Source organism: Rhinopithecus bieti, unplaced genomic scaffold (assembly GCF_001698545.2).
Source record: "Rhinopithecus bieti isolate Rb0 unplaced genomic scaffold, ASM169854v2 scaffold_30927, whole genome shotgun sequence".
NCBI lineage: Eukaryota > Metazoa > Chordata > Mammalia > Primates > Cercopithecidae > Rhinopithecus > Rhinopithecus bieti.
Window position 1 is genome coordinate 1,959,381 of NW_016813672.1, and position 23,882 is coordinate 1,983,262.

General features: G+C 36.4%; 1 protein-coding gene across 1 annotated transcript; it reads left to right on the plus strand.

Moving 5' to 3' along the window:
• Positions 1-5,130: 5,130 nt before the first annotated feature.
• Positions 5,131-21,993, plus strand: LOC108513177 (caspase-1-like). The gene is made up of 7 exons (XM_017848870.1): positions 5,131-5,386; positions 6,520-6,577; positions 8,406-8,526; positions 9,188-9,361; positions 19,690-19,924; positions 20,316-20,466; positions 21,903-21,993. Exons 1-7 carry the CDS (start codon positions 5,131-5,133, stop codon positions 21,991-21,993), a joined length of 1,086 nt encoding a protein of 361 aa, XP_017704359.1.
• Positions 21,994-23,882: the final 1,889 nt, after the last annotated feature.

Consider the following 23,882-nt stretch of genomic DNA (forward strand, 5'->3'; position numbering starts at 1 on the left):
ATAAGTTATCTTAACTCTGAAAACAAAAGAATTAGTGATGTTTAACACATACGCTCTCTCTGAGAGTCCTAGAGTTTCATTTTTTCCTCTATTCCAATAGCACAATTTTTGAAGTTATCTGATACCTGCTTTCAGAGTCCTGTATCTGATTATAAACTGCCTTTTGAAAAGGACCAAAGCAAGACAAAATAACTGTGGATGACAAAAGCCTATAGACACTATGAAAGTTACAATTGACTAGGAATTTGGCTTACTTCTGTGGCATTCAACAATTTTACATAACAATGATAATTACTAATAATGTACACTAAATAATATCAGAATTATAGAAGTTTATATAAATATACAGACAGAAAATTCAGCACTTGTAAGATTTTTTATTTGCCAGATTTTTCACTGGATTACTAACTTCATGGTGGAGCCCTTGGAGGAACAGGGTCAGGAAAGCATGAATTATTTTCCAAGTAAATAAGCAGCCACAGCTGAAGGGAAAGACAGATATCCAAAATTAAGGGTGCCATTTTATACTGAATCTTGGATCCCCAAAAGGAGGGAAGTACTAATGGAGAAGACAGTGCAGTGCTTCTACCCTGCATTTTGTTGCAAGGCAACCTAAAACCAATCAGCCCATTTTGAAATCAGCCCAAGCCCCATGGGAGTCTCATCTCTCTGTCAGGGGTGAGGATATTTCCATATCTTCCAGGTGGCCAGGAGCATGTTTCTCTAATCCAGTGTGCAAAGAGCCAATTATCCCTCCGAAAACACTATTAGCCATCCCTTCAAGTATATTTCCTTCCTGGTTATTATATACCAAAGCTCTCTCATAATACAAAGCAATTTCTGATCCCCCCAAAACTCAAACTGTCAGATAACACAATGCAAAACAGAACAGAGCCTTTGATTTTGAGAGGGATCTATGTACATTTAATTCCTGGGGTTTCAGGAAGAAAACAGAGGGTGCTTGTTTGTTTGTTTGTTTTCCAAAACAAGGTCTATATTTTTCCCAAGGAGTCCCAGGCTACCAGAAGTTATCTTAGGGCCTTTCATGTGTGCATTAAGAGTGGCAAGACAAAAAATGGAGAAAAATAATTCAGTTGACTAAGAAGAAAAAAACCTTTTACAGAAAAATGAGATCCAAGAAGAGAAAAACATGAAGGCCTTTTAAATGTATCCATAGCTTGTTTATTCACTTTTAATTAAGCTGACTTTGAACCATAGTGCTCTTTAAAAATCATTTTAAATTCCTTATTACTCAACTTTAGCCATGCGGCCAATATTTCTGGCTTTTGAACTTTACCAAAAGTAACCTCCCAGGCACTTCAAAGATATGGTAAGCAGTTTCTTTTTACAAGATTTAGAATTTCCCCAAGGTAGTTCAGAGCAAGGAAAATTCAAGAGAGCAATCAGAAGCTATCCATGGGGTTGTGAGGGAACCCCATTAAATGGCAAAGTTATGCAAATAGTAAGCCAGAAAGAAATCATTCTGGAAGCCAAGAATAGAGACTGGGCCACTATTGTCAAAAGGCAAAGTCTTAGCTACTGAGTTACAGCCTTGAGAAGTTTCTACTGCTAATCCCTGAAGGAGCCTAGAGAAGCCAATTTTAAACTTGCCAAGGCTTTTAACTGCTCAAGAAAAAATTTTAGGGCTGGATGGTGTAAACCAATAGAAAGTTTCCACATACTGTCACAAGATTAAGCTCTTAAGGAGACCAAACAAGACAGAGAATTTTCATACAGTATTGGTTTCAGGGACCCACGGCAAAGTTTATGATTGGCCAGCCTGCTGAGCAGTCTGCTCTTACTACTAAAGACCTTTTTCATTTCAAAATTTTATTTTAGTATAATTTACATCAAAGAAAATGTACCCCTTTTAAGAATGCAAGTTGGTTATTAATGATATGAGGATATTTAGTATAATAACTTCCTAATGAATAAGCAAACCAATTTTGTCACCGCGGAAAGTTTTGTCATACCCTTTGTTCTTAATCTCATTCCACTTCCTCATCAGATAAGTTGTGATTGAATCTCTCACTATACGCTAGTTTTTTCTAAGTTAGAACTTTATATAATTGGAATCACAGGGTATGTGCTTCCTCCTATATGGCTTCTTTCACTCATAATTAAAGCATAATGTTTTTATCTATGTTATTGCATATCTTGGTAATATTTCCCTTTTATGACTGACTAGCATTGCAGGGTATGTGTACAGCACAAATTGCTTACTTATGCTCCTGAATTGGATATTGAGTTGTTACCAGTTTATGACATCTTCATTTTTGAGGAAATAGTGGGCTCTTGCAATGTAGTGGCTCAATATTTAGCTTCCCAGGACATGAGACTCAAGGCTCACGGTTCTGCATCCCCAGATATGTGGTCTCAGCATAGTTTCTGTTTCCTGGATGCCACTTTGTCATGCTTTAACTCAGTGGTTCATGGCTGTGGCTGGGGCATAAATCTTCATGTGAAATCCTTCAGTTAATAGAGAAAATGAAAGAATCAGTACATAAATGTAAAAGTAAATGAATGGAAGAGAGGTGATGAACAAGCAATTTCTGCTTTCTTCCATGCTACAAATTCTCCCAGTGGCAAGGAGCACAAGATTTTGCTGCAATAGGATTAGGTCATTGACAAAGTAAATATTAAAAAACATCACGAGAAAGTTTGATTTAAAGCCATATCACTCTCTTTCTACACAGTGCATTCTACTCTAACCCAAACACATTTAACTCTTCGCCTAGAGCACAGGAAGTAAAACTAGTGGCCCATGTGTTAAAAGGTGGATGTTTTTGTAACTCTGGGTCCTTATTCTCCAAAGATAACAAGGTAATAACACAAGAAAATTTTTGTTAAAGAAATTGAAAAACGTGAATTACTGTCTGCATTTTGTTATTAGTCCACTTGCATCAAAGAGGTTCATAAAATAAATTGGCCACATTGAGTTTATTTCTGGAGTAATCATTTGAACATGTGCTTGCAAAGACAGAGACCTCTTCTGTCCTTCCATGGCTACTCTCTCTATAGTTTTCATGACTCCTAAACTATTTTGTCTCCCTTTTCTCCAATTAATTTCTTATTCTTCTCATCACTTGCCATATTTGCACATTCTGAATATACCAGTTACATATTACATACCAGGATTTGCACATTCTGAATATTCCAGTTGCATATGACATCCAGGCTTCATGTTTGTCTTCCCCCCTTGTATGTGAGAGCAAGGGGGAAATGACCATGATGACTGAACCCCTGGCTCCTAGAACTACATCGTCGCTATGTATTTGTTAAGTGAATGGCTAGATGCACTGCTTGAGGAGTCTACAAAAGATAAATTTAGCTGGATAATCTGCAACTAATTATCTTTGATTTTTTTCTAATATAAAATATTTGTGTTAATTATAGTAATATCACTCATTATCTGCTTACCATTTGTCAGGCAAGGTTCCATGCATTTTTTACATTTTCTTTCAGTGCTCAAAACTGTGTAGGTATGTACTATTATTAAAATTATTTCACAAACAGAGCAACCAATGCATACGGAAGTTCAATTTCTTCCCCGCAAAATGAAGTTTAACATGCTAAGTTCAACATTCTGAGTCCAGAGCCTATGCTCTGGGCCTCTATGATGCAATGCCCCTCTAAAGAAAGCCAGCCAGGATAGGTGGGTGGCTCACACCTGTAATCCCAGCACTTTGGGAGGCCAAGGTGGGTGAATCGCTTGAGTGCATGATATAAAAACCAGCCTAGGAAACATAGGGATACCCTGTCTTTGGAAAGATACAAATATTATCCAGCCATGATGGCATGTGCCTGTGTTCTCAGCTACTTGAAAGGCAGAGCTAAGAGGACCATCTGAGCCCACGGAGTGGAGGCTGCTGTGAGCCATGTTAATGCCACTGCACTCCAGACTGGGTGACAGAATAAAATTCTGTATCAGAAAAAAAAAAAAAAAAGAAGAAACCCTCTGGAAAAGAAGGACTTTAAACAAGAAAAGCTTTAATTTTGTGAAAATGTGTTCATTTCTTAAAGTAAAATTCCTTCACAGGGACATAGATTTCCCATGACTTTCCCCAGACAGTGAAATGGACCCAGAGAGCAGTGGTTCAAATTCTCTAAAGGTTGTGCTACTTTTCTCCATCAAGTTTTCTAATGAATGAGAAACTCTTCACTGTGTGAGTTTAATTGTACACATACTTTGTCATTCTTGTCTATTCTCCAAGCCCCATTCCCCTCCTACCCTTACCTGTTCCAAGGGTTGGTGAAGAAATTTTCCCAAAGATACACTCTCTGATGCAGTCTACAGCTCAAGAATCTGATTCTTTCTCTGCTGAGGAAAAAAAAAAAAAGACATGCATATGCATGTGCACTGGTTGTTTCCCAATATGTTTACATGCCCTGCCAAAAGGTGTAAAAGGAAGGTAAAAGAAAGGTGAAGCATGCTTTCAGTTTCAACCACACAAGAAGGGTAGGAGAGAAAAGCCGTGGCCGGTGAGTCTTTTACTGTCCCAAGAACAGGTCCCTGGGAAGAGCTTTGGAAGGCGTCGGCTCTTCTGGAAGCCACAATTAGTATCTGTGGAATTTTTGGTGAGCAGAAGTGAGGGAGAGGGTGGAGAGGGATGAGAGAAGAAACTAGAAGATGCTTGCAGTCTTTAGAAACAGAAAGGCAAGTCCAGAAAGGAACTGTGGCTTTAGAAGTAGCCTGCTGTCATTTTGCAATCTTAAACTCTTACTTACCTGTTGAAAGTCTGACGGAGGGTACAGAATTGGCACAGGAGGAGTACTAGCAGCAGTGGTTCCTAAATGAAATGGGCTATTTCTGTTTTATTACTTTATTAATCATTACTTTATTAATCAGAGTTAAATAAACATGTGACATAAGAGGATGATCTCTGCTTTCCAGGGACTAATGTAGAAATGGTAAACTCAGTCTTCGAGCCACTGCATGCACATGTATTGGGACTATTGAGGGAAACAAGGACAGCAATACAGTAAGAAAAGGGATTATGCAACTGTGAGGAGCAGAACATTTCACTGATGAAATCTAAATGAGGTCACTTTCCGTTGATGACATGAGAGGAATATGAGGCTGTTTTCATGATGTGAGAAATCTTTGTGCTCCAAACAGACAAAGTCCTGATGGAGAAGAGAAAGCTGTTAATCCGTTCTTTGGGTGAAGGTACAATAAATGGCTTACTGGGTGAATTATTCGAGACAAGGGTGCTGAGCCAGGAAGAGATAGAGATAGTAAAATGTAAAAATGCTACAGTTATGGATAAGGCCCGAGCTTTGCTTGACTCTGTTATTCGGGAAGGGGCTCCGGCATGCCAAATTTGTGTCACATACATTTGTGAAGAAGACAGTCACCTGGCAGGGACGCTGAGACTCTCAGCAGGTAAGGGTCAGTGACTCACACTCAAGTTCACCTAGGGCCTGTCATTGTGACTACCATGTGATGTCTTTACTAGTCATGCATGTTAAGTTGCAGAAAACTTTCTTATCTCCACCTTCAGGCAATATTTCTGTAGCAGGGCCCTATTGCATGTCCCTTGACTCTCCTTTGTTTCTGTTCCTTCATCCTCAATGGCCCTCTTCTGATTAAAGTTCATTTCCAGTTCTGAGTATGTGGGCGTTCACTTGTAGAAGGTCATGAGAACTATCTAAAAAGCTTCACACTATATGTTTCACTGTTCCTGGCGAGGCACAATATTTATTGATTGATTTAACATTTTTGAGTCCTGGGTGTACCCAGGCACTTATGTAGTTGTCTGACATGAAGTTTCAAGGTCTGTAATTAAATATGTTTTATAACTTCTCTCCAAAATTTTGCCCTCCAAGAAGAATAAATTATATTTCAAAAGTGGCAATATACTCAGAGAATACATTGAATGATTATAGAAAAGTAAGGACTTCAAGTTGGCTCTTTCCTCCAGTTGCCTCCTTGCATTTTCTTTTGAGTGACATCACCCACTTGCCTGTTATCAGGCTGCAGATCATGCTGTGTCCCCTGGACTGCCTCCATTTGCAGCCCCCTTAGGGCCCAATACAGTGCTCAGGAAATGAGCTCATCCATTCTGGTGATCCCTTGGACCTACCACAGGGTGAGGATGAGAGTTCTGGTGGACTCCTAGTCACTGGTCTCTGTGGTACTTTCCAAAGTCACTTTAGAGGCAGATGTTCTTTCAAAGTAAAAGCCTTTTTGTTTTGTTTTGTTTTGTTTTGTTTTGTTTTGTTTTGTTTTGTTTTGTTTTGTTTTCTAAGGGTTGGGGGAAGCTTATTTCTGTCTAAGCAGATAAGGGACAAGTTTATGTTTTCATCTATGTGTGATAAATGTAATATTTTTCTGACAATGCCTCTTTCATTTTATACTCCCCACCACTCTCTAAATTAAAGAACATGTTGAACAGTATTTAATGTCATTCAGTCAGGGTTGTGGGAGGAATCTTTAGTGGGGAGTGTTGTAAGCATTAGGGTAAAGTTTTTCAGAGGTACTAAGTGACTATTTCAATATTCTTCTTCTCTTTCTAGGTCCAACATCTGGAAATCACCTTACTACAGAAGATTCTCAACTAGTACTTCCTTCCTAGCTAATGCTGTTTTTAAAGAAAGAGCATTATTTGAACCCCGGCTTCCGTGACATTAATGTTGTAGGACGAACCACAGTTAAAGGGGCTATGGAGAATTCCCATAGAGTGATCATGAAATTTTCTTTTTGTGGTCTATTCTGATTTTGTAGCAACTGTCCAAACAGCTTCACTATCTATGTTTACATTAAAATTTGGAATCTGTATCTCAAATCCTGATTACCCAAATAAATATCAAACTTCATTATTTAAGCCTACTGGAACATTCCCTCCCATCTCCCAGAGACAAACTTATCTAACCAATATCAGAGCTGAACATTCCATTCTTCTCCACTCTGCTTCTCGTCCAGTTTTGTGTCACTCGGTTGTTGGTGTCACCATCACCAGTTGTTCAAACCATGAACTTGAAACTCATCTTGGCCCATTTCCTCCACCCACCTCCAATATTCAAGCCACGGCCAAGTTTTATGCATTTTTTTCCTCAAATTTGGAACTGTCTTTCTATTTCTTCTATTTCATTAAAAACCCCTATTCATCAAGGGACCTCTTAAAATAAAAGACACTTATATTTAAAAGCAATTTAGAGGCAAGAAATGCAAATTTTTCTACCAACTTCAGGTTTTACTCTATTGAATTTATTAAGGTTGATTAACTCATGAATGTTTTCTTAAATGTTTTACAGCATGGGACACTCACTATATAAACAAATACTGTATTTTCACTAAGAAAAATTACCTCAAACATAACCCATATACCTCTATTTAGTTTTTTTATGTTGTTTTCATTCTTCCTTCTGAAGAAACCAAACATTTATTCTATCAAATTATTATTTTATAGTTTTCTCCAATATATCCATTCCAATTAGTTCTTCCCCAAGTCAACACACTTCATGCTGCCTTTATTTATCTAACTAATTGTATAGCAGTTTCTCAAATTAGTTTTCAAAATTAAATATTATTTTCTTGACATAATAGTTTCTAAAAGATACTCCATAAATCTAGAAAACTCATTTATATCTTGAAACAAAGATTACATTAAGTTCTTTAACAAGTATATCACATTGTCAGATGGTGCTATACTTGTGATGAAATAAAAGCCTCAAGGATTTTCTAACATAAACTCTGTGAAAACATTTCCTCATATGTCTGTGCAGTCAATGTCAAGTGCTATAAATCCATCTAGTGTGAACTTTGATTTTAGCATTTATTCTGGTTCATATATTTAATTCCATATGTATACATAGTATACATCTTCCTTCCATATGTATCCTTCTTCCATATATATCCTTCTTCCATATGTATACAGAGTAGGAAGAGATCCTGAAGGACGGGACAGAGGTTCATTAACAAAATATTCCTAGTGCTTACTACCATGTCTATTAAGTAAATAAATAAAAAGATAAACATATCTCTTAAAGATTTTTAGTAGATTTAATTAAGGCCTCCTCCCATTAAATTTTATTCTGTGGTTCAAATCTTCTGAAATAAATTTATATTCTAATTATTTTATCTCACACATTTGATTGTTTTCTGAGAGTTTTTTTTTCCATTCATGGCCTTGAAAAGCTTTCTTTCTACATTTTAATCTAAAATCCTTGTAAAAATACTGATCCTGAAATATGAAAGGAGACCCCTGTATTGCACACCTGGAAATCTCTGACTGGAAATGTACTCCATTAGCAGTGAAATTACTCAGCGGTGAAAGATCAGGATTGTCTTCCTAAGAATACATTTCCACTTTTGTGGCTTCACCCATAGGTGAGGCTGTAAGAAACACAAAGTGGAACAAAGAGGGATGCCAATGTTCATGATGTTCTTTGACTCTTCCAGCTCCTCAGGCAGTGCCAGTGTGGGGCAACCCTGCTATGCCTACATCCTCAGGCTCAGAAGGAAGTGTCAAACTTTGTTCCCTAGACGAAGCTAAAAGGATTTGGAAAGAAAAGTCGACAGAGGTGCCATGCTCAGAACACAAGGTTAGAGTGGGGTGAAAGATATATTTGAGGTGATTCTGAAATGCAGTGGCTTTTTATTAGAGTTGTTCTCAATGGAGAATCATACTTCTGCTTCCTTTACATTAAAAAAAAAAAAAAATCCTTTAACCTAGAATCCCAGGTTTGTAGACAGAGTTCCTAATTAGATCCAATTCCTGGATAGATAACATCAACAATGGCAGCTACTGAATGTTCACTAAGAGTGGGCAGTGTTCTAAGCATTTTGTACATGATAATACATAATGTTTAACCTTAAAAATAATCCATTTTAGAGATCTAGTAGCTGAGACATGGGGTTGTTAAATAGTCTGCCCAAAGAAAAACAATAAAATTTAGAGCAATCAGTTTTAGAATTCAGTCATTCTTGCTTTAGAACCTGTGCATTTTTCAAAATCCTACCTATCAAGAACAATGAAGTCAGTAGCTCACCTGCCATCTGGGCCTTTGCAGTTTCTATGCCTACTCTCCAAGTAGCACTCAATTCCGTCCCCCATTTTCAATGTATAGTACATGGGATTTGGCATCCTGATAGGTCTAAGAAAGTGAAAATGGTCATAAACTTAGCAGGCGAATATTAAATTACAGAGACTAAGGCTACTCATCCAAACTGCATTTCCTACAGATTTATCCAATAATGGACAAGTCAAGCCGCACACGTCTTACTCTCATTATCTGCAACGAAGAATTTGACAGTCTTTCTAAAAGAGTGGGAGCTGAGGTGGACATCATAGGCATGGCAACGTTGCTACAAAATCTGGGGTACAAGGTGGATGTGAAAAGAAATCTCACTGCTTCAGTAAGGTCTATTATACCATAGAGACAATGGTCACGCCCTTTGTGTAACTAAATACTATTAGAAAGCTTGATTGTAGGACCAAGAATTGTAATCTGTTGATAATCTAAAATATAAACTTACCATGGAAGGGTGCTGGATGCTACATATTCCCTTGAAATATCAGAGTCATTCAGCACGAACCGGGTTTAACTTAAATGTGAAGTCATTATTTTTTTTCTCTCAGTAATGCCACATTCTCTCTACCAGATAACTGAATGACTTCCTACAACACCGTCCTCCACCTTTCTCGAAATTAAGACTGAAAGTTTTTTTGGTACTCCATTGTTTATCATGAAATTTCTTAAGAAAAAGATTCAGTGCAGGCCTCTGAAAATATATCTTTACCAACTCCAGGAGATTTTGAGGATGATGCTATTAAGAAAGCCCACATAGAAAAGGATTTTATTGCTTTCTACTCTTCCACATCAGGTAACAGGTTTCTTCTACACAGAACATCTTTGTGGGGGTTATCAGTGGAAAACCTCACAACCACCCAATAGAGGGCAGATACGTGTGTGGAACTTCAGGTAAGATTTTTGAACACAAACTAAAGCTTTGTTCCAAGTTACACACACAGTTCCCTTTATCCGCAAAGAGCAAGTAAGCACTTCTTTTCACTGAATTAGTAATTAATGAACTCTGTTGCAAAATATTTCAAACTGTGAGCAATAACAGATTATTAAATGGAAGACGATCTGTGCTGTAGTGCTTTGGAGTCTGACTTGACGTAGAAAAGGTCCGCCATGTTGAGATCATTCAACGGACAAATTGGGACCGACATCAAATATTCATTGGAGAAGGGTAGGAGCAGGGTTCAGAAAAGTAGAACAGCAAGCGAGGCACTTTGGGCCCCTAAATTAAAGTGGGTTTTACCTAGAAGCATGAAGTATATAAAGCAGAATACATACGCATTATTCTAAATGTATGCTTTGCAGTAAGAATCTTGCTATTCTTGACTTACCTAGTCATTTAGTACTTTGTAAACTAGCTCCACTAGTTCCTCCCTGGGCTTTCCTTGAATTGCTCACTAATATATATGAATATAATTATCACTTTTTAATGATTAAATAAATTAATATAAGCAAAATATTGCACATGACAGAAAGAAGTACACATTAAAGAACTGGTATTATTTAAAATGTTTTTATTTTAGAACTTAATCCAGTTACTTTTCTTAGCAAGTTTTAAATAAAAATGACTTGAATGCTTTTATCCACCGTGTATGGCAGTTTCCTGAGAGGACTCGCATTGTGTTGCTCACCTCTGGCCCAAAGGCCCTGCCTCTGGTCAAGTAGTTAAATTTTCGAAAATAATTTGTACTATGAGATATCTTCTTTAAGAAGTTTGATTCAATATTGCCTTAAACATGCCCTGATGTAGGACTCAATATTTTTTTCAGTGATCAAAAACAATGACAAGACAAACACACAAAAAATACATTTCCAGCCTGAGTACATAGAGTAGACTATAATATTAGACAGAACTGTTCTTTAATATCCTTTGGTCCCAGCCTTCCACATGACATTCATGGCTCTCTACATAGCTCTTTGTAAGCCCCTGGCTTCTCATCATCAATCTTTCTGATTTCTGCGTTTTTCTTTTATTTCACTTTCCTTACTCCTCCTTTCCATCTGACTGTCAGAAACTCCAATTTAGTTGTTTATAACTCCCATATTAAGCCTAGCTCCACGTTCTACTGTGCAAATCCCAACTATATCATAGTGCTCTCCTGAGGAAAAATAACTATCTACTTCCTTAATTTCATAAAATATTTGCAGAGACACCTGTCTCCACCCTATCTCTTACCTGCTTCATTTAACTAAGATAACTGTGGTTCTAAATAGAATTTTATTATTAATATACACTTTATGACCATTATAATTGGCTGAAATGTGTCATTAAACAATGTGTTTGTGATTATACATAGAGCTATTGCTACTGCTTTTCTCTTACTCCTTCTTTTGTATAATTTTCAAGTCTTCATTATTTCTGTCTACCATGTAATAAATTAATAATGTTTTCTTTAATATTTCTCTTCTTCATAAAAACTTCTTACTCTCCATTATGATGTTATCATCCTTTTATTGACTTGTCCTAGATTTCTACTTTTGTTCTGTTTTATGATTTTTATGGTTAACTCTTTGTGTGTAAATATCTTACTGTCAATGTTATTAAATTTTAATTAAAATTTTATGTGAAGTACATAAATTGAGAATTTGTTAACATAATTACCCTGTATAGACTGAGTATTACATACCCTTAGTTAGCTCAGACACTAGTGTAGACTCAGATATCTCCTGTGTATGAAATTGTTACCATTCCCTGTATAGCTGAGTCTATTACATATCAGAATGGACAATTAACTTAAATCACAGTCAGTAACACCACGTTGAGGATGCACATTTAGATATCTCTTTCTAAAATCCCAAATCCTTCTCTTTACCACATTCTGCCTTTTTCTAACTCTCTACTAAATTTATGACTGTAACTCTGGGACTATGTGACGTTAATACCTGCACCATATACAGCACCCTTTAGAGGATCAGTAAAAATATACTCACTGAACTTCAAATGTATTCACTAAAAAATACAATGAAGTGTATGGAAAATAGATGAATTCCCAAATAGGCCTAGAGCAGAAATACTAGGGTTTCTTGTCTTTCTTCAGGCAAGAGTCAATCTTGAGATTTAACATGTGCTTTATCAACAGATAATGTTTGTTGGAGACATCCTGCAAAGCGCTGTTTTTATTATGAGACTGATTGAACATCTTCAAGAATATGCCCGTTCTTGTGATGTGGAGGAAATTTTCCACAGGAAGGGCTCTAGTGGATGCTATTTTCACTCTACTTCCCCGAATGCTTGCCTATTTCAGTTGGAAGCATAGAAAGTAGATCCAGACATGTTTATCTTCCAATAATGCCCTTCTTTCCAAAAAAGTTTTGAAGTTCTTTGGAGAGTGAACAAGCCTGGGAGCCAGATCCAATCTGTTAAGACCAACAGCCTCAATAAAACAATCATTTAGTTTCACCCATCTCCTGCCCTGCAGAGACAAATGAATGGACTCTAATTTCCCTCTGTCTCTCATGGGTATTAGATCCAACCACAGATTTAAAAAGCCCCGAGGACAGTGATTCAGTGCTTAGGTAACCACATGGCTATACTTGTTGCAGATACAAGCTCTTTTTGTTTTCGTAACTTACTTTACTATATTTGTTGTAGTCTTTTTGGCACAAGTCAATAATCTTTTCAGAAAAACAGGTCTGCGCACTGTCCTTTCTCTCTTAGGTTCAACTTTCATTTGAGCAGCCAGACGATAAAGCACAGATGCCCAGCACTGAAAGGGTTACTTCAGCAAGATGTTTCTACCTCTTCCCAGGACATTAAAATAAGGAAGCTGTATGAATGTCTCTAGACAGTTACATGTATATGGTCAGGAGTGTGGGAAGGTTGAGGAAAGTGTACTGAAAGTCCATTTTAGTCAAGGACTCTAGGTCTACAGGTTGAGAATTTTTAATCCAAAAATTTGAATTTTGAAATGTTCTAAAATCCCAAACTGTGTGAGTGCCCACATGATATTCAAAGGAAATGCTTATGGAAGCATTTCAAATTTTAGTTTTTCGGAATAAGGATGCTCAGCTAGTAATTATAATGCAGATATTCCAATATACAAAAATATCTGTAATTCAAACTACTTCAGGTAGCATGCATTTTGGGTAAGGGATAATCAAGCCATAGCATAATATACAGAAAATACTGAAGTAATGCCTTTCTTCTGGTCAGTGCAGAGCATGTTGCTCTTCTCCCAAGGTTTTTCTTTTTTTCTTTTAGACCCTTTCTGAGGGTCACTTAGAAGTGGCCATAAGTCTATGAAGGCTGACTCTTAGATGTTTCTCCCCTTGACCTCAGCAGGATAAGATTTTAAAATAGTATGTGGCCTTTCCTTTTAAGATTGCATATGTTCCTATTGGTGGTATACCTTTATAACTTACATTTCTTTTAGCAAAATTCTCTTTTATGTTTTTTTTTTTTTTTTTTTTTTTTTTCCCATAGGAAACCAAGAGTTCCTTCATTCTGTAATGGTTTTGGAATTATATCTGCTTAAAATAGACTTCTTTGAACATTTTCATAAATCTGATATAAAAGTAAAAATGTGTCCTCAGTTTTATTCCACATTGGAGAAACAAGGGTTGGAAATCAAAGGAAGTACTGAGTTTAGAATGTTAGACTTAATCCATAAGACCTGAACTGGCTATTGGCACCATTTTTCCATTCAAAATACCATTTCCTGCTGGGTTGCAGACACAAATTACAAATTAGGGATGCAGATAAAAATTACCACAGGTACCGGACTTCAAAAAATTTAGAGCTCAGCAGGAGACATGGACAGAAGACGAATAGTTATGACAGTGACACTCCAGTGTGATAAGGGGCTTTTCCCAAATCCCACAGTTTACTGCTGACAAATCCATGAAGAGAACCTGCAGATTTCTACTCTTTGTTAAAGTATTTAAGAGAGAGAAAATAAATTTTGAATTAACTCTAGACCCTCAGTAGTTCACAGACTTCTTGAAAAGGTAAGACGGCCATCAGAAATGAAACATTTGGCAGATGGTGCATGACACCCTGAAGAAACTCTAGGATGCATGGTATGCACAGTGAAGTCCCTGTATGGTGCAGAGAAAATGAGTTTGGGGTGAAGTCACTCACTCAGGGATGTCAAGATTTAGGAAGGATTGGAAGAACTACACTTTCACCTGCAGATATGAACCTTTTCTAATCTTTATCCTATTAAATCAAAGTGAATATCTGACCCTTTAAAAACCTTTATAGTTGAACACATTACAATCCCCCCCCTTTTTTTTGGCCTTTTATTAACTGTTTGTCTGGACATATATTTTCTGTACTATCGTGAATGTTTTACTACAACCTAAGACTACATCTGTGATCAGTCTTTGCTCAGAGAATATCAAAAAGTAGAAGTAAATTGTCACTCTCAGTAAAAATTAACTGTTAAGGCAATCTTAAGCAGTTGAAGGAAAGCATTCCAGGGAGTAAGGGGATTCCTTCAGAACCCTCTCCAATCAAAGGGTAAGATTACAGGGTGATGTAGAGGGGAGGTAGCGTCATGATTCCTCAGCACAGTTTAAACTGTTGCAGGTGCCAATACTTTTTGTTTTTGTCATTTATTTTGCTGTATTTGTTGCAGTTTTTCTGGTTTAAGATTTTACATCACAAAAGGTCCACAGACTTTCTCTTTTTAGGTCCGATTTTCATTTGAGCTTCCAGATGGTAGGGCACAGATGCTCATCACTGAGTGACATTGACAAGATGTTTCTATCTCTTCCTAGGACATTAAAAGAAGTAGGTTGTATGAATGTCTGTGGGCAAATGTCTGTATGTTTGTGTTTGGGATTTCAAGAAGTTGGAGAGGAGTACTGAAGCTCCATTCTGGTCAAGGTATCTAGTTCTAAATATGTTACTCTTCATCCAAAATTTCAAAATCTGAAATCCTCCGATATCTACATTCTCCTATTACCTCCCATTTTTTTAATCAAAAAGAGACATGGAAAAGTCCCCAGTAATTGCTAGTTTAAATTTCTTCATTCCATTAAACTGTAAGAGTATCTCCTACTGATATTGATTTTTTAAATATAATTCCGACTTTTATTTTGCTTCAAGGGATACATGTGCACGTTTGTGAACTAGGTATATTGCATGATACTGTGATTTTGGTGACAATTGTTCCTCTCATCCAAGTTGTGAGCATAGTACACAATAGTCAGTTTTTTGACCCTTGACCCTCTACCTCCATCCTCCGTCTTATTGACCCCAGTGTTCATTGTGCCCAGTTGTATGTCTGTGTGTACCCAATGTGATTATTCTGTTTCTGTGCCCATTAACATTCCCGAAATTCCCCCACACCACAAAATGCTTCCCAGCCTCTGGAAATAATTCTTCAACTCTCTGTTTCTTTGAGTTCAAATACTTGAAACTTTAGCTCCCACAAGTAAGTTTGATTTGCATTTCCCTAATAATAATGTTGTGCACCTTTTCATATACCTGTTTGGCATTTGTATGTACTCCTTTCAGAAATTTCTATTCAGATCTTTTGTCCATTTTTAAATCAGATGATTAAAATTTTCTCCTACAGAATTATTTGAGCTCCTTATGTATTCTGGTTTGTAATCCCTTATCAGTTGGATAGTTTGCAAATTTTTTGCTCATTCTGTGGGTTTTTTCTTTACTTTGTTAATTGTTTCCTTTGCTGTGCAGGTTTTTAACTTGATGTAATCCCATTTGTCCATTTTTGTTTTGGTTGCTCATGCTTCTGGAGTGTTGCTCAAAAAATCTTTGCCCAACCCAAAGGACTGGAGAGTTTCTCCATTTTGTGTAAGAGTTCCATAGTTTGAGGTCTTTGATTTAAGTCTTTGATTCATTTTGTTATGATTTTTGTATATGACAGGAGGTAGGCGGTCTAGGTTCATTCTTTTGCATATGGATATCCAGTTTATTTTCAGTACCATTTATTAAAGAGACTGTCCTCTTACCAATGTATTTATGTTCTTAGCACCATTGTCAAAAACGAGTTCACTGTAGATGTATGGATTATCTCTGGGTTTTGTAATCTGTTCTATTGATTTATGTGTCTGTTTTTATACCAGTACTATGCCATTTTGATAACTACAGCTCTGCAGTGTAATTTAAAGTCAGGTAATGTGATTCTTACAGTTTTGTTCTTTTTCCTCAGGGTACCTTTGGCTATTTTAGATCTTTTGTGGTTCTATATACATTTTAGGATTTCTTTTTATTTTATTATTTCTGTGAAGAATGCCAATGGTATCTTTATAAGGACTGCATTGAATCTATCAATTGCTTTATGTAGTAGAGACATGTTAACAGTATTGACTCTTCCAATACATAAACAATTTAAAAAATTTTTGCATCCTCTTTAATGTCTTACGTTAATGTTTTATAGTTTTCATTGCAAGGGTCTTCTATTTCTTTGGTTGATGTAATTCCTTGGTTTTTAATTTTACTTCTAGCTATTGTATATGGAATTATTTTCTTGATTTCTTTTTCAGATTGCTTACCATTGACATATAGAAATGCTACTAAATTTTGTACATTAATTTTTGTATCTTGCAATGTGTCTGAATTAGTGTATCAGGTTTAAGAGTTTTTTATGGCATCTTTAGGATTTTTCATATATAAAATCACATAATCTGCAAACAAGTATAATTTGACTTCTTCCTTTTCAATCTGGATGCACTTTATTTCTTTATCTTGTCTAATTGCTCTGCCTAGGACTTCCAACAGTATGTCGGACAACAGTGTTGAAAGTGGACATCCTGATCTTAGAGGAGAGGCTTTTAGTTTTTCCCCACTAAGTATAAAACTAGCTGTAGATCTGTAGTATATGACTTTTATTATTTTGAAGTATGTTCTTTCTGTGTCACTCAGTTGTTGGTGTCACCATCACTAGTTGTTCAAAGCAGGAAATTGAAACTCATCTTGGCCCCTTTCATGTCAAGCACCTCCAATATTCAAGCCATGGCCAAGTGTTATGCATTCTTCTCCCAAATTTGGAACTGTATCTCTGTTTCTACTTCTATTTCATTAAAAAACCCCTATTCATCAAGGGCCCTCTTAAAATAAAAAAAAAAACAAACAAACATTTTTAAAAGCAATTTGGAAGCTAAGAATGCAAATTTTTTAAATCAAGTTCAGATATTACTCTATTGAATGTATTAAGGTTGATTAACTCATGAATGTTTTCCTAAATATTTTACAGCATGGGATACTCACTATATAACCAAATACTGTATTTTCACTAAGAAAATTGCCTCAAAAATAACCCATATATTTCTACTTAGTTTTTTTATATAGTTTTCATTCTTGTTTATGAAGAAACAAAGCATTTCTTGTATGAAATTATTATTTTATAGTTTTCCCCAATATATCCATTCCAATTATTTCTTGCCCATGTCACCACACTTCATGCTGCCTTTATTTATCTAACTGATTGTATAACAGTTTCTCAAGCTTGTTTTCAAATTAAATATTATTTTCTTGAGTTAATGTTTTCTGAAAGACACTCTAGAAATCTAGAAAACTTATTTCTATCTTGAAACAAAGATTACATTAACTTCTTTAACAAGTGCATCACATTGTTGGTTGGTGTTGAAACTGTGATGAAATAAAAGCCTCAAGAATTTTTCCACATGAACTCTGTGAAAACATTTCCTACTATGTCTGTGCAATGAATGTTTTGTGCTATGAATTCATCTAGTGTGCACCTTGATTTTAGCATTTATCATTCTAGTTTGAATATTTAGTAATCTTCTCCTTCCATACGTATGCATAGTAGGAAGAGATCCTGCAGGACAGAACAAATGTTCATTAAAAAATATTCCTAGTGCTTACTACCATGTCGATTAAGTAAATAAATAAAAAGATAATCATATCCCTTAAAATTTTTTGGTAGATTTAATTAAGACCTCCTCCCATTAAATTTTTATTCTATGGTTCAAATCTTTTGAAATAAATTTATATTCTAACTATTTTATCTCACACATTTGATTGTTTTCTGAGCATTTTTTCATGCATGGCCTTGAAAAGCTTTCTTTCTACATATTTTTCTAAAATACTTGTGAAAATACTGATCCTGAAATATGAAAGGAGATCCCTGTATTGCACACCTGGAAATTTCTGGCTGGAAAGTATTCCATTAGCAGTGAAATTACTCAGCAGTGAAAGATCAGGATTGTCTTCCTAAGAATGCATTTCCACTTTTGTGGCTTCATCCTTAGATGAGGCTGTAAGAAACACAAAGTAGAACAAAGAGAGATGCCAGTGTTCATGATGTTCTTTGACTCTTGGAGCTCCTCAGGCAGTGCCAGTGTGGAGCAACCCTGCTATGCCTACATCCTCAGGCTCAGAAAGAAGCTTCAAGCTTTGCTCCCTAGACGAAGCTAAAAGGATATAGAAAGAATAGTCAACAGAGGTGCCATGCTCAGAACACAAGGATAGAGTGGGGTGAAAGATATACTTGAGGCAATTATGAAATGCAGTGGCTTTTTATTAGAGTTGTTCTCAATGGAGAATCATACTTTTGCTTTCCTTACATAAAACAAAAACAAAAAACAAAAACAAAACAAAAAAACCTGTATCTTAGAATCCCAGGTTTATAGAAAGAGTTCCAAATTGGATCCAATTCCTGTGTAAATAACATCAACAATGGTAACTATTGAATGGTCACTAAGAGTGGGCAGTGTTCTAAGCAGTTGGACATGATAATACATAATGTGTAACCTTAAAATAATCCATCTTGGAGATCTAGAAGCTGAGACATGGGGTTGTTAAATATTTTGCCCAAAAAAAAAACAGTGAGAAATTGGACAACCAGTTTTAGAATTCAGTCATTCTTGCTTTAGCACTTGTGCATTTTTCAAAATCCTACCTATCAAGAACAATGAAGTCAGTAGCTCACCTGCCATCTGGGCCTTTGCAGTTTCTATGCCTACTCTCCAAGTAGCACTCAATTCCGTTCCACATTTTCAATGCATAGTCCATGGGATTTGGTATCCTGATAGGTCTAAGAGAGGGAAAACGGTCATAAACTTACCAGGTGAATATTAAATTACAGAGAATAAGGCTACTCATCCAAACTGCATTTCCTACAGATTTATCCAATAATGGACAAGTCAAGTCGCACATGTCTTGCTCTCATTATCTGCAATGAAGAGTTTGACAGTCTTTCTAAAAGAGTGGGACCTGAGGTTGACATCATAGGCATAACAATGCTGCTACAAAATCTGGGGTACAAGGTGGATGTGAAAAGAAATCTCACTACTTCGGTAAGGTCTATTATACCATAGAGACAATGGTCACGCCCTTTGTGTAACTAAATAATATTAGAAAGCTTGGTTGTAGGACCAACGAATATAATCTTTTGATTATCTAAAATATAAACTTCCCATGGGAGGGTGCTGTATGCTACGTGTTCTCTTGAAACATCAGAGTCATTCAGCATGAGCCTCATTTAACTTAGTGGTGAATTTTTTTTTTAACTCAGTAATGCCACGTTCTCTCTACAAGATAACTCTGAAAGACTTCCTATGGCACCTTCCTTCACTTTTCTCAAAATTAAGACTAAAAGGTTTTTTGGCACCCCATTGTTTGTCATGGAATTCCTTAAGAAATCCTTAAGTATTTATTTATTGGGTTTCCAAGGCACCATGAGAGTTAATCACATAGTCCAAAATCAGCAGTATGGTCTCTTTCAGGATATGACTACAGAGCTGGAGGCATTTTTCTCGCCGCCAAGAGCACAAGACCTCGACAGCACCTTCCTGGTGTTCATGTCTCATGGTGTTCGAGAAGGCATTTGTGGGAAGAAATACTCTGGGCAAGTCCCTGATGTATTACAACTCAATGAACTCTTTAAAATGTTGAATAGCAAGAACTGCCCAAGTTTGAAGGACAAACCGAAGGTGATCATCATCCAGGCCTGTCGTGGTGGTGAGTGCTGAGGTCTTTGAGAACACCAGACAGTTGAATACTGTCCTCATCTGTATGCATCCAGGAATTTTCAGTTTATGTCTGTTTTTTAGTGTCAAAGAACACATATTGTCAGCACTCATCTTGTGGCTTCTGTGAATTTTATGACTGGTTGGTAGATATTTGTTTTATTTTCAATCCTGAGACTTTGATGTTTGCTTGTTTTTAAAATTTGTTTGAGGGTTAGAAGAAATAAGAATTAGAAAAGATTGTTACTTGGATGTATGTGTGTATGTGCGTGTGAATTAATGATAGAGTAGATGCATTGACAAATATGATTGAATAGGGCTTAGAGGAGAACATTTTCTTCTCAGCCATTGGTAGTAGTAACAAACCAAATTTGTCTTTTCAGAGAACCGTGGTATGGTGTTGGTAAAAGATTCAGTACGAGCCTCCAAAAATATATCTTCACCAACTCCAGGAGATTTTGAGGATGATGCTATTAAGAAAGCTCAAATAGAGAAGGATTTTATTGCTTTCTGCTCTTCCACATCAGATAACAGGTTTCTTCTAGACATGATATCTTGGTGGGGGTTATCAATACAAAAACTAACAACCACCCACTATAGGCTAGATAGCTGTGTGAAACGTTAGATAAAATTTTTGAACACAAACTTCAGCTTTGTTCCAAGTTATACACACAATTCCCTTTATCCACAGAGAGCAAGTAAGCATATCTTTTTACTGAGTTGGTAATTCATGATCTCATCAATGTTGCAAAATATTTTAGAATTCTGAGCAATAACAAATAATTAAATGGAAGACGATCTGTGCTGTAATACATTAGAATCTGACTCTGCATAGAAAAGGTCCACCATGTTGAGATCATTCAAGGGACCAATTGGGCCCGACATCAAGTATTCATAGGAGAAGGATAGGAGCAGGGTTCAGAAAAGTAGAACAGCAAGCAAGGCACTTTGGACCCCTAAATTAAAGTGGGTTTTACCTAGAAGCATGAAGTATGTAAAGCAGAACATATACGCATTATTTTAAGGGTATGCTTTGGAGTAAGAATCTTGATCTTATTGATTGATCTAGTCATTTACTACTTTGTAAACTAGATCCACTAGTTCCTCCCTGGACTTTCCTTGAATTGCTCACTAATACATATGAATATAAATATCATTTTTCTATGGATTAAATAAATTAATATGTATGAAATATTGCACATGACACAGAATGAAGTACACATTAAGAACTGTATTATTTAAAATGTTTTTATTTTGTAACTTAATTCTGTTACTTTTCTTAACAAAGTTTAAATAAAAATCACTTGAATGCTTTCAGCCATCTTGTATGGCAGTTTCCTGAGAGGACTCACATTCTCTTGGTTGCCTCTGGCCCAAAGGCCCTGCATCTGCTCAAGTGGTTAAATTTTCTAAAATATTTTGTACAATGAGATACCTTCTATCAGAAGAAGCTTGGTTCTATATTGTTTTGAACATGTCCTGATGTAGATCTCAATAATACTTTTTCAATGATCAAAAACAATGAGACACAGAAAAAAACGTACATTTCCAACCTGAGTACATATAGTAGAATTTAACATTAAATCTAACTGTTCTTTAATATCCTTTGGTACCAGCATTCCACATGATATTCACAGCTCTCTCTATAGCTCTGTATATAGCTCTTCTCCAAATCCCAATTCCTTTCCTTTACCCCATTCTGCCTTTTTCTAACTCTCTAGTAAGTTTACAACTGTTTGAACTCAGGGACTATGCCACGTTAATACCTGCACCATATACTGCACTCTAGAGAATCAGTAAAAATATACTCACTGCACCTCAAAAGCATTCACTAAAAATTACAATGAAATATATGGAAAATAGATGAATTCCACAACACACCTCACCTGGAGCAGAAGTACTAGGGTTTCTTCTCTTTCTTCAGGCAAGATCTAGTCTTGAGATTTGAAATGTGCTTTATCAACAGATAGTGTTTCTTGGAGACATCCCACAAAGGGCTCTGTTTTTACTATGAGACTCATTGAACATTTGCAAGAATATGCCTGTCCCTGTGATGTATAAGAAATTTTCTGCAAGGTAGGGCTCTAGTGGATGCTATTTTCACTCTACTTCCCTGAATGCTTGGCTATTGCAATTGGAAGCATAGAAAGCAGGTCCAGACATGTGTATCTTCCAATAATATCCTTATTTCCAAAAGAGTTTTACAGTTCTTTGCAGAGCGAACAAGCCGGGAGTCAGATCCAATCTGTTAAGACTCATAGCATCAATAAAACAAAGATTTAGTTTCACCTTCCTCCTGCCCTGCAGAGACAAATGAGTGGACTCTAATTTGCCTGTGTCCCTCATGGCTATTAGATCCAACCACAGGTTTAAAAAGTCCCAAAGAGGGTCATTCAATGCTTAGATAAGCACATGGCTATACTTGTTGCAGATACAAGTACTTTTTGTTTTCTTCACTTATTTTGCTATATTTGTTGTAGTCTTTTTGGCATGAGTCATCAAACTTTTCAGAAAAAGAGGTCTCCAGATTTTCCTTTCTCTTTTGGGTTCGACTTTCATTTGAGCAGCCAGATGATAAAGCACAGATGCCCAGCACTGAAAGAGTGACTTCGACAAGACATTTCTACCTCTTCCAAGGACATTAAAATAAGGAAATTGTATGAATGTCTGTGCACAGGTATGTTGGGAGTGTGGGAAGATTGAGGAAAGTGTACTGAATGTCCATTTTAGTCAAGAAGTCTGGGTCTACAGGCTGAGAATTTTAATCCAAAATTTGAAATTTGAAATCCTCTAAAATCCAAAACTGTGTGAGCGCCCACATGATATTCAAAGGAAATGCTATAGAATCATTTCAAATTTTAGGTTTTTGGATTAAGGATGCTAAACCAGTTAGTATAATGCAGATATTCCAAATATACCAAAATATCTGTAATTCGAAATACTTCTGGTAGCATGCATTTTGGATAAGGGATCATCAATCCGTGGCATAATATACAGAAAATACTGAAGTAATGCCTTTCTTCTTGTCAGTGTAGAGCACGTTGCTCTTTTCCCAAAGTTTTTCTTTTAGACCGTTGAGGGTCAGCTGATACTGACCTAGAAGTGGCCGTAAGTCTATGAAGACTGACTTTTAGATGTTTCTTCTCTTCACCTCAGCAGGGTAATATTTTAAAATGGCATGTGGCCTTTCCTTTTAAGATTGTGTATGTTCCCATTGGTGGTAAAACTTTATAACTTACATTTCTTTTAGCAAAATTCTCTTTCATGTTTTTCTTTTTCCCATAGGAAACCAAGAGTTTCTTCATTCTGTAATGGATTTTGGAATTATGTCTTTTTACTAATAGTCTTTTCAACATTTTAATAAATCTGGTATAAAATAAAATGTGTCATCAGTTTTCTTCCACACTGGAGAAATGGGGTTGGAAATCAGAGGGACTGTTGAATTTAGAATGTTAGACTTCATTCATGAGACCTGAACTGGCCATCGGCACGATTTTTTCATTCAAAAAACCATTTTCTGTGCTTTCTGCTTTTACGGGTGCAGATACAAATTACCATAGATACCCGACTTCAAAAAATTTAGAGCTCAGCAGGAGAGATGGGGAGAAGACAGACAGTTATGACAGCGACAGTGCAGTTTAATAAGGAACTTTTCTCAAATCCCACAGTTTACTACTGACATATCCATTAACAGAACCTGCATATTTCTACCCTTTGTTAAGGTATTTAAGAGAGAGAAAGTAAATTTTGAATTAACTCAAGACCCTCAGTAGTTCACGGACTCCTTGAAAAGCTAAGATGGCCATCAAAAATGAAGCACTTGGCAGATGGTGCATGACACCCTGAAGAAACTCTAGGATGCATGGTGTGCACAGTGAAATCCCTGCATGGTGCAGATAAAACGAGTTTGGGGTGAAATAATTCACTCAGGGATGTTAAGATTTAGAGAG

What these genes read in the sequence shown, in the direction of transcription:
- LOC108513177 (XM_017848870.1), top strand. Translation starts at nt 5,131, where the DNA reads ATGGAGAAGAGAAAGCTGTTAATCCGTTCTTTGGGTGAAGGTACAATA. An exon ending in GACGCTGAGACTCTCAGCAG is followed by an intron (nt 5,387 to 6,519) that starts GTAAGGGTCAGT and finishes TTCTCTTTCTAG; the next exon opens with GTCCAACATCTGGAAATCAC. An exon ending in TCTTCCACATCAGATAACAG is followed by an intron (nt 20,467 to 21,902) that starts GTTTCTTCTAGA and finishes ATCAACAGATAG; the next exon opens with TGTTTCTTGGAGACATCCCA.